This window comes from Macaca thibetana, chromosome 1 (assembly GCF_024542745.1).
Source record: "Macaca thibetana thibetana isolate TM-01 chromosome 1, ASM2454274v1, whole genome shotgun sequence".
In the NCBI taxonomy this organism is placed as follows: Eukaryota; Metazoa; Chordata; class Mammalia; order Primates; family Cercopithecidae; genus Macaca; species Macaca thibetana.
Window position 1 is genome coordinate 96169172 of NC_065578.1, and position 12383 is coordinate 96181554.

The window sequence follows — 12383 nt, forward strand, 5'->3', positions numbered from 1 at the left end:
AAAAATGTAATTTGTAAAAATACTCCAGTAATTTTTGTAAAATCTCAAAATTGCAAATAATTTGACATTATTCTCAGTAATGAAGGCTGTTAAATCTGCTCTCTTAACAGCAGGTATGAAACCATTTGAGGAAGAAAAAAGGTCATAAATACAAATTTAAAATGGAAAGACTTTTCCATGCAAAAAGATGCATTGCAGGAAGGAGGAAGAGTATCCTTCATAGCACACCACAAGTCAATGTTAGAGGCTTTCTTTTATACTTGAGTAGGCCCAAGATTCCCCACCTATCATCTTCCAAAATTACCTGTGATCCACTGTAATCACAAGTTTTGCAGTGGTATACTGTAGGTGTATGGAAGGATTTGAATTCACAAATAGACATCTAAAGAATAAGCTGATAATAATGCATTTGAAAAGAGGTCAGGTATATTTTTGAAAACTAGGAGAGTTAAAGTATTTTTGTGAACTAAGGAACAAATAAGGCATTGACAATATTTTAATTGATTAGGAATTTTGTTCAGGTTAGTAAACATTAAGGATCGTTTCAGTTTTGTTTTTGTCTGTTTTTTACTTTTAAAATATCTAATCTGGACTTCTGTGGGTTTATGGAAGGGCTGGCTTTATCTCTCTATCCTGTGGTGGCGGGCCAACCTTGATTTTGTATACGGAGTAACTTGACCTTCAGTTTTTTTTGGTCTAAGAACAAAGGCCAAAAAATATGTAACTGTTAATAATAACGTTAATTCACTTACTGAGTCAGTAAATATGTGGGAACGTTGTACTTGGTTGACACTTGGGAATATTATAGTGAGCACTACTGATGTGGGCCAGGCACTTTGCCTGGTAATCACTGTTCATGTATTATCACATTTAATCCTAAGGGCTGTGATGTAGATGTTATCCCTATTTTACAAATGAAGAACTTGAGGCTTAGAGTGATTAAATACTGTTAACCTAACTGGTAAGTGGAAGTTGAGCTTCAGAGCATCCTTTCTTAATACCATATTTTCTACTTGTCATGAAAACTTGAAGAAAGCTAGGAAACATCTATTGTTGATAATGAGCCAATAATGTGTATCAGTGGCTCTTAAACTTTTGCATGCATGAGAAACACTTGAGGATTTTTTTTTAAACCTGGCTTTTTGGACCCCACCCTCAGAATTTCTTATTCAGTAGGTCTGGGATTGGACCTGAGAACATGTATTATCAGTAAGTTTCCAGGTCTAATCTTAGGATTAGGCACCACACTTTGAGAATCGCTAGAGTATTCAATTAGATCTTAGGGACTACACTGTGAGAATCACTAATGTATACAATTCTGCTCATCATGTTCTTATAAAATTATGCCATGCCAAATCTTCCATATCTAGTTTAGAAATTGGTTAAGAAATTAAGCCTGGTGTAAATACGGTATCAATGTGACTTGAAACTGGTTGTATTTTTTGGTTTTTTTCTCTGTGCATTTGATGCCAATAAGTAGAAAGCTCTTAAAATATTTAAGGGAGATGACCTATGGATATCTGTTTACCGTTCTCATATTTGTTGTAATACAGTTTATTCATTATGAGTTTAAATACAAATTAGCATAAAGCTTAGGGTTAAATTTGGATTTTTTGGACTTTCTGAAATGCTTTGATAATTCATTATCTCCTTTGCACATTTTTTTCATTTTGATGGTTGCATTTAACTTCTTTGTACTGATTGGTTGTTTAAATCAGCCAGTATTGATTTAACCTATTTAAATACTAATATCCATGTATGTAAATATACATAGCCAAGGCAAAACAGTTGATTTTAGTTAGTTTAAATATTAGTCCATTCATATTTTTGTAAATACATAACATTTTCAAAATAGCTAAAATGTCACTGGCTGGTTTAAACAACTGTGCAGTTCCCAAACAGATGAATGTATAACCTTTTCTCTATTTTAAGACATAACCTTATTTTTTTGCAGAAAGAAATCTCTCATTCCAAAGATTTTGCCTTTGCTTTCAGTGTTCTAGCCACTGAAGTATATACCTGCTTAATTTTAATAATGATGATGATACTGATATCTAACTCACCAGAATGAAGTTCTAATTTTATAAAAATCAGAGTTATCTGCATGAATAAAGGACCATTGGGATGGAGGATGTAGAGAGAACGTTTCTGAGAAAGTCTAGCTGGTGTGGCTTTGGTTTGTTTGTAAACAATTTGAGATAGCTTTCCAAAGCTTTTGCTTATAGAATCTAATCACTTTTTCTATTTATTGCCTTTTGGACTTAAAGAAGGGAGGGGGAACATTGTTGCCTTTGTGAGAATGGGGGAGGGATAGATGGGAGAGTAGAAGGATGAAGTTAATTTTTTATTATAGGGATTAACATTTTTCACTGTTCCCAATAGTGTGACATTTGACATTTGTTTAAGTGAAAGACTTTTAGATTAATATTTTTAAATTTAAAGATATCTTATGCTAACTTGTTTTTGTTTTTATAGAGAGGATCTGACGAACTGCTCTCAGGCAGTGTTCTCAGTAGTCCAAACTCTAATATGAGCAGCATGGTAGTTACAGGTAAGTGTTACTCTCTTAGCAGTCTGTCATTTACCATTTTAGGGGGCAGAATGTTAAAACTCAAATTTAACTCTGTTATACTAGGAAAGCCTTTTTTTTTTTTTAAGCCTTTCTTTTTAAATGCTGTGTTGAAACATTTTAGAGTAAATTTTACTAGAGTATATATGAGCTGAGTGAAAACAAACAAACAAAAAAAACCACCTGAAGTTGGTGACTCTTAAGTTTGATTGCTTTTCATTTTTGAACCACAAATGTAATTCTCACATTATAGTCCCCTCATGTGCCCCTCTGGTATTTTTATTTTGTTTTTATTTTTTGTGTTTGTGTGTCATATAATATTTTTACTTTAAGTATTTATGCCACAACCCTAAAACCCACATTGTAAGTAAAAACCAAAGAATTCAGCTACATAGTTGCAATGGTTTTAACTAATTTTTTGCTGAAACAGTATTTTAATTCTTAGAGTTGATCCTTTTATGTTGTCTACCTGCATATTTAAGATGATTTGTTTTAATCTTCAAAGTTAGAGTTAAAAAAAATTTGTTTATCTGAAACAATGTTGGTTGGTTGTAGGATCTGTTAGTAAATCAATATAGACCAAATTTTAGACCTTAGTTTTATGGCTGTTGGGCCAAATTTTTTTTTTTTTTTGTATTTTGTTTTGTTTTGCTTGAATTAACGTGTTCTCATCTGAATGGGCCAAATTTTGAATTTGATGATTATTATTATCAAATGAATTTACCTCACAGCTCAACATTTTACATTATTTACCTGAAACTAAAGTTCCTTTTTCTGTATTTTTTTTTTTTTTTTTTGAGACGGAGTCTCGCTCTGTCGCCCAGGCTGGAGTACAGTGGCCGGATCTCAGCTCACTGCAAGCTCCGCCTCACAGGTTCACGCCATTCTCCTGCCTCAGCCTCCCGAGTAGCTGGGACTACAGGCACCCGCCACCTCCCCCGGCTAATTTTTTTGTATTTTTTAGTAGAGACGGGGTTTCACTGTGCTAGCCAGGATGGTCTCGATCTCCTGACCTCGTGATCCACCCGTCTCGGCCTCCCAAAGTGCTGGGATTACAGGCGTGAGCCACCGCGCCCAGCCCCTTTTTCTGTATTTTAACTTTGAATTATTTGCTTGAGGAACGAATTATATTTGGCAATAAAAGGATCATAAAAGACTAGAAGACATTTTGATTTCCCTTAGGTAGCTGTGCTTATGTATACATACATCTTGACACACATAAACACAAAACACACATCTCTGACAATTCAGTTAACTAAAAATTGTAAGGACTTAACAGATAATAGTCACGATTTGAAGATAAATTTGTCAGCAGGTCATTATCATTGATTTTGCTATGTAGTGATTACAAAGCAAAATCACTGGGCCATGATTTTGATAGTCAAAGTACCATGTACACGTAATTGAACAAATAGGCTTAAGTGTGTAACTTGTCGGTTTCTCTTTTTGTTTTTACAATGCATACTGTGATTGATAATGGGAAATTAATTCCTAATATTTAGGGCTCATGACAGAATAACTAGTAGTAGCCTTGACCCCTTTTTCGGTCTCCCCACAAAACCAAAAACTGTGTAACTGAATAAAATATGTGGAACAACTGTTGTTTGGAAGTGATGAGCAGACGGTATAAGATCATCCTTGAGAGAAGGGTAGCATGTGAGGTAAGTATCATGAACACTCTGGCTTTCTGCCTTGGACCGTTTCACTGCTGTAAACCACAGAGAAGTGGAGGGCTCAGTATACAGGTCTCACTGAGCTGAAGAGACTAAGAGTGGGTGTCAGAACTGCTCAGTCATTTGGAATTTATGGGGAAGTCCTGGAGAAAAGAGAGCTGTCTAGGGGTTTAGGGGTAGAACAGGGGGCAGAATTTAGTATGGTCATTCACTTCATTCAGAGTTTTGGATAATGACTGGATTACATGTGTGCAGGTTGAGACTTTGCCAGGTCTGTCAGAAATTGTCTGCTCTGGGGCTAAACAGTGATTCCATTGGTTGCATAGTACTCTGAAACATTGGAGTTCTGAGAAGTCAGAATGCAGACACCTTGCAGGGTACTTCAAACACTCCATTTAGACTACAGAAAGCCTGGACCTGAATAGAAAGGATCACACCCCATAGGAAGTGCCATCTATAAGACTGAGATAAAAACAAAAAACCAAACCCGATAGGAAGTGAAGGATTCACCAGTTAATCTAACCAGTAACTGATGATGGATTAACCAATAATTTAGTTGCCTTTCAAAACAAAATAACACCCCCAAGAAAGACAACATGATATAGTTTTCTTGCTACCATCTTCCATAATATCTACCATACCATCAGAAATTACAAGTAATGTGAAGAAGCAAGAAAGTAACCCATGAAATATAAAGACACATTGAATAGGAACAGATTCCAAAATGACCTAGAGTTAGAATTAGCAGACAAGGACGTATTTTAAGTTGTAAAGGAAAAGATTGAAATAATGAATGATGGAGGAGTGTTTAAGAGATAAAAAAACTATGAAGAAAGCATGTAGAAATATTCTAATTGAAAAATATAGTATTTGAAATAGTTGGGACAAATTCACTGGTTGGAACTAATAGCAGATTGGAGACAAGAAGAAATGTTAGTGAACTTGAATACACATGAATACAATGATTAAATCTTTCAGAGAGGAGAAAGTATACCTAATGGACAATGAAGCAGTCTGACATATAATTTGAGCTTCAGTGTGAGAATGTGGAGGGAAAAAACATATATCTGTTTGAGGTAGTAATGACTGAGAACTTACAAAATTTGAATAAAATATATCAACTTACATTCCTAAGAAGCTCAGGTAAACTCCTCATGTAGGCTAAATAAAAAGAACCATACTTAGACACATAGTGGTCAAAATATTGAAAACTAGAAATGAAGAGCAAATCTAAACAGCCAGGAAAAAGACATCTAACAGGAGACCAATACCTTGTATTAAAGAGAAAAAAAAAAAAAAGAGAATTTCTTTAGACTGAATGGAATGACATTAGGTAACTTGGCTCTGCAGGAGATAAAGAGGAGTACTGGGAGTGGTTAATATGTGTATAAATTTTAAAAGGGCTCTTTCTTTTCCTCTCAATTTCTTTGAAAGACTTTATGTAAACAACAACTTTGTATTATGGGGTTTATTATGTAAATGGATTTTATATGACAACTGTTAGTACAAAGTGAAGGTAAATGGAATTTTTCAGTGGTAAGATTCTTATATTTTACCTGAAGTGATGCAGTGTTAACTTTAATATGAAAAGATTCTGTTAAGGTTGCATATCAAAATTCTAAGTGTAATCTCATTTAAAAAGATTTAAAGAAGTATAGCTAAAAGCCAATAGAGGAAAAATTGGAGCATTGATGACTACCTGTTTTCAAGAATTACTGCAAAGCTACAGTAATTAAAAATAGCATCATAATGACATAAAGATAAATAGGTCGTGAGAGAGCAGAGAGTTCAGAAATTAACTCACACAATTATGGATAACTGGTTTTTGACAGAGGTGCAAAGTCAATTCAGTGGGAAAAAGAGTAGACTTCAACAAAGGTTACTATAGCAGTTGGATCTATCCATCTGCAAAAAAAAAGATCTTGGATATGTATCTCATACTACATATGAAAATTAACTCCAGATGGATCATGACCTAAATGTAAAACCAAAAATTATAAAACCTCTAGAAAAAAACACAGAAAATCTTTGTGACTTTGGATTAAGCAGAAATGTATTTGATATAACCCTAAAAGTACAATCTGTTAAAAAATGGAATTTGACATCAGAATTAAAATCTTAAATGGAATTTGACATCAGAATTAAAATCTTGTACCCTTCAAAAGAAACTGTTAGGGAATGAAAAGACAAGCCATAGACTGGAAGAACATCATAACAAAGCATATAGCTGATAAAGGACTTCTATCCAGAATATTAAAAGATGCAGTATATGTAAACTCAGCAGTCAGGCAACAGACTGCTCAATGAATTGGCCAAAATATTTGAACAGGTAATATTGCACAAGAGATACACAGATGGTAAGTAAGCACATGGAAAAGCTGATCAGCATCATTAGTTATTAGGGAAATGAAAATTAAAACTACCGTGAAATAACATTACAAACCTATTAATAGTGACTAAGATTAAAAAGAGTGCCATCTTGGAAAGCATGATTTGGGAAGAATGAGGAAGAATCATAATATTCACAATACTGCTGATGGGAATGTAAAATCATAGAACTACTTTGGAAAACAATTTGGTAGTTTCTTCATGATCCAGATTGCTTGTCTCCTAAGTATTTACCCAAGAGAAATGAAGGCATCTGTTCATTAAAAAACTCTCATGTTAATGTTCATAGCCATTTTATTTGTAATCACCAAAATGTGAAACAAACATTCATCAACAGATGAACTAATAAGTAGATTCCTGTTTTGGCATCATATGCTTTTCTGTACAGTGGAATATAAAAACAGCCATATAGAATAAGCTATTGATAAACACAATAGCAAGAATGAATCTCCAAACAGTTATGTTGTGTAAAAGATGAGAGAGAAAAAGAGTACATCCTGTATGATTCCATTTATATAAAACTCTGGGTAATGCAAACTAATCTAAAGCAAATTCGTGGTTCCTAGGAGTTTAAGAGTGGGAAAGGACAGGCTGGAGGGGTGACAGAGGGACACAAGAAAACTCAAGGGTGATGGACATATAAATTATTGTGATGGTGGTTTTATGGATGTATATGTATGTCAAAACTTGTCAAATTTTTGTAATTTAAATACATGTACACATACTAGAATGGCCGAACTTCAGAACATTGATAACACCAAATGCTGGCAAGGATGTGGAGCAGCAGGAACTCTCACTTACTGCTTGGTGGAATGCAGAGTGGTACAGCCACTTTGGAAGACAATTTGGCAGTTTCTTAGAAAACTATATGGCCGGGCGCAGTGGCTCATGCCGGTAATCCCACAGTTTGGGAAGCCGAGGCAGGTGGATCACCTGAGGTCGGGAGTTCAAAACCAGCCTGGCCAACATGGAGAAACCCTGTCTCTACTAAAACATGCAAAATTAGCCAGGCGTGGTGGTGCATACCTGTAATCCCAGCTACCCAGGAGCCTGAGGCAGGAGAATTGCTTGAACCCAGGAGGTGGAGGTTGTGGTGAGCCAAGATTGCGCCATTGCACTCCAACCTGGGCAACGAGAGTGAGACTCCATCTCAAATATACTTTTATTGTATGATCCAGCAGTTGTGCTCCCTGGTATTTGCCTAAAGGAGTTGAAAACAGTCTGCACAGAAAGCAGCTCATGGATGTTTATAGCACTTTTCTTTATAATTGCCAGAACTTCATAGCAACCAAGAAGTCCTTTAGTAGGTAAATGGCCAAATAAATTGTGGTGTATATCCAAACAGTATAGTGTTAATCAGCACTAAATGGAAATGAGCTATCAAGCCATGGAGAACCTTCAGTGCGTATTACTAAGTAAAAGAAGCCAGTTTGAAAATCCTACATACCATGTGATTCCAACTATATGACATTCTGGAAAAAGCAAAATTATGGAAACAGTAAAAATCAGTGGTTGCAAGGATTTGCGAGTTGAGGGAGGGATGAATTGGTGGAGTACAGAGGATTTTAGGGCAATGAAAATATTCTGCATGCTATAATGATAGATACATATAAATTTTTCCAAACCCATAGAATGTAAGACACTTGGAGTGAACCCCAAGGTAACTACAGACTTTGAGTGATTATAATGTGTCAGTGTAGGTTCATCAGTTGTAACAATGTGCCATCTGGTGGGAGATGTTGATAAAGGGGAGGCTATTTGGGGGCAGGAGGCAAGGAAATCTCTCTGCTTTCCTCTCCACTTTGCTGTGTACCTAAACTTACTCTGAAGAATATCTTTGAAAATTTATTCATGTGCTTGCATTGCATTTCTTTTGGATATTACTGGTCTAAGTAGTCCAATTAAAAGACAAAGATTGGGCCGGGCGCGGTGGCTCAAGCCTGTAATCCCAGCACTTTGGGAGGCCGAGACGGGCGGATCACGAGGTCAGGAGATCGAGACCATCCTGGCTAACACGGTGAAACCCCTTCTCTACTAAAAAAAAATACAAAAAAACTAGCCGGGGGAGATGGCGGGCGCCTGTAGTCCCAGCTACTCGGGAGGCTAAGGCAGGAGAATGGCGTGAACCCAGGAGGTGGAGCTTGCAGTGAGCCGAGATTGCGCCACTGCACTCCAGCCTGGGTGACAGAGCGAGACTCCGTCTCAAAAAAAAAAAAAAAAAAAAAGACAAAGATTGTCAGACTTGATTAAAAAGCAAGGCCTAACTACACTGCCTATACGAGGGTCAGGTGGAAATACCAAGATGCAGGTTGAAAGTAAAAAGATGGAAAGTGATATTCCATGCAAACAGTAAGCGCGAGAAAGTTGATATGATTATATTACTAGACAGAAAAATTTAAGACAAGAAGTATTACCAAATATAAAAAAGCATATTTCATAATGCTGAAGGGTCAGTTTATCAGAAAACATTTCTTAATTTGTATGCCAATAATAACAAAGTATGTTAAGAAAAAGATCACAGAGCTAAGTAGAGAAACAGAAATCCACAATCATAGCCTGATTTTTTAAACTATAATTTAGAGTCATTGATAGGACAGTTACAGTCCTATCCCCCAAATAAAAAGATACATAATTTGAAAAATGCTGTCATGTTGGCTTAACTCACATTTATAAAACTATACCCAGTAACTGTAAAATAACTTCAAGTGTACATAGAACATTCACAATGGTAGACCATGTATTGGATTACAAAATAGCTCAATAAATTTCAAGTGATTGACAGTTCATATAGTATATGACTATAGTGGAATTAAATTAGAAATCAAAAATAGACATCTAGGAAAGTATGAAATATTAGAAATTATACAATTGTGAACAGCACATGGATTATAGAAGTGTTACCACAAGGACATATTTTTGACTGAATGAAAATATATCAAAATTTGTTGGATACGACCCAAGGGCGTGTATGGTGTGAAGTATGTCTTCAAATACCTATATTATAAAAAAAAGGTTTAAAACTCCCTATTTAAGACTGACCAAGAAAAGACATAAATTACCAGTGTGGGAATCAAAGTCGAGATAATCACTTTCACAGAAAGTGGAAATGTACAGAGTATAATAGTATAACATTAATAATATAAAGTGGAGCTAGCACTTTAAATAAAATCAGAGATATATAGAATATAATAGGAAAATAATATTACCAATGTTAAGGCTAACAAATTCAACAACTTAGATGAAGTAAGTTTCTTGACAAATGCAAAACTGACTTAAGTATATAGCTTAACAGCTATATACTACTGTATTATACAAATCGGAATTTATAATTAAAAAAATATTTCCACAAAGATTACTCTAGGCATAGGTTGTTTTACTATTGAATTTTATGAAATTTTAAAGAAATAATAGCTGTCTTTGAAAATGGAGGAGGGAATACTGCCCTGTTCACTTTATGAAGCCACTATAACTGACAGCAAAACCTGACAAGGGTAATATATCAAGATTTCAGACTAGTATTTCTCATTAACCTAAATGCATATATTCTTAAGAAAATGTTGGTAAATCACCTCCAGTAGAATATGAGAGGCAATTCTGAGACTTACCACAGGATTGTAAGGTTTGTTTAACATTTGAAAATGAACTCAGTGTAATTTGTCACAGTGATAGAATGAAGAAGGAAAAATATCTCTCAGAAAACTAGTAAGAGAAGGAGCTTTTTACAATGTAAATAAGGGGTATCTAAGAACCTACAACAAATTTCATACTTAATGGGGAAATATTGAATGTTTTCTTCTTAAAATCAGAAATGGAGCAAGGGTGTCTGTTTTCTCAATTTTTTTCCCCCTAACTTTCTGCTTACATTAAAGCAGGTGAAATAAAAGACATAAAGATTGTAAAGGAAGAAAGAAAACTGTCTTATTCACTGTTCAACATGCTTTTTAAAATAGAAGACCTAAAGGAATCTACAACAGATTTGGTAGAACTAATAAGTGAATTTAGAATAATTATAGGATACAAGTTCTGTATACAAAAATAGTCTCCTTATACTAGCAGCAAATTCTTAAAAAATGAAATTTTAAAAAATCCATTTATTAAAAGTAGCAGACAAAAAATATCAGGAAAAAAACTTGACAAAAGATGTGTAAGACATCTGCACCAATATGAAACACTGCTAAGAGAAGTTTTAAAAAGACTTACATGAAGACATAGACCATGTTCATGAATTAGAAGGCTCAGTATGTTAACATGCCAGTTCTCCCTAAATTGGGATGGCATTGAATCTATAAGGACTTCTAAATTGAGAGTAGATTCTAAAATTTATGTGGAAATAAAAAGGAGCTAAAATAATTAAAACAATTTTGAAAAAGTAAATTTTGCCACTGTTCTCAGGACTCACCACAAACCTGTAGTTAATCCAAAACAATTTAGTGCTAGCATAGTTAGTGACATAGTGATCAGGGAATAACTCATGCATTAAAGTTGCCTTGGTCACTCAATGAAGAAAGAGAAGGCTTTTAAACAAATGTGCTAGAACAGCTGAATATACGTACAAAAAAACAAAAGAAACTCAAACCCTACCTTATTGCATATAAAACAATGAGATTATATAAAAACTAATGTATAGAGTTTTTAGGAAAAAGCATAGGGTATACTTGCCACTTTGGGATAAATGAAGATTTCTTAAAACAAAAATTACTCATCTTAAAGGAATATATAAACTTGACTCCATCAGCATGGGAAATTTCAAAAGACATTGTTCAAAAGACATTCTTAAGAATGAAAAGGCAAGGCACAGACTTGGAGAATATAATATTTACATATCAGTACATATATATGACTGTATTAGTCCATTTTTATGCTGCTGATAAAGACATACCTGAGACCGGGCAATTTACAAAAGAAACCAGTTTAATGGATTTACAGTTCCATGTGACTGGGGAAACCTCACAATCATGGTGGAAGGCAAGGAGGAGCAAATCTACATCTTACATGGATGGCAACAGGCAAAGAAAAGAGAGCTTGTGCAGGGAAACTCTCCCCTTTTTAAAACCGAGAGACATACTTCTTTATCACGAGAACAACATGGGAAAGACTTGCCCCCATGATTCAGTTACCTCCCACCAGGTCCCTCCCACAACACATGGGAATTCAGGAGGAGATTTGGGTGGGGGACACAGCCAAACCGTATCAATGATAAAGGACTTGTATCCCAAAAGACTTGTAAAAAAAACTCCAATCAATAAATATGAGCAGCCCAATTTTTTTAAGTGGCAAAAGAAGTGACATTATAAGAATGGGTAACAAGCACACGGAAAGATTACACTAGCCATCAGGTAATCACAAGTCAAAACCATTATGAGACAATTTACACCAACTAGAATGGCTAAAATCAAATAGGTTGGCAATACCTAATGTTGATGAAGATGTGGAACTGCCTTTGATTACTGCTGAGTATGTAACATAGTTGGGAAAATAGTTTGCCTTTTTTTTTTTTTTTTTGAGACAGAGTCTTGTTCTGTCACCAGGCTGGAATGCAGTGTAGCATGATCTTGGCTTAAACTGCAACCTCCGCCTCTTGGGTTCAGGTGATTCTCCTGCCTCAGGCTCTTGAGTAGCTGGCACTACACGCGCACGCCACGACACCCAGCTAATTTTTTGTATTTTTAGTAGAGACTGGGTTTCGCCATGTTGGCCAGGATGGTCTTGCTCTTTTGACCTTGTGATCCACCCACCTTGGCCTCCCAAAGCGC

At 35.3% G+C, this 12383-nt stretch overlaps 1 protein-coding gene across 2 annotated transcripts in view; it reads left to right on the forward strand.

The window, feature by feature from the left end:
* PTBP2 (polypyrimidine tract binding protein 2) overlaps nucleotides 1-12383 on the forward strand; it is an 843808-nt gene that overhangs the window by 778840 nt on the left and 52585 nt on the right. For both annotated transcript variants that reach the window (XM_050807386.1, XM_050807397.1), the window contains one exon: nucleotides 2476-2551. In XM_050807386.1, coding sequence (XP_050663343.1) covers nucleotides 2476-2551 — 76 coding nt within the window. The remainder of the gene's footprint in view (nucleotides 1-2475; nucleotides 2552-12383) is intronic.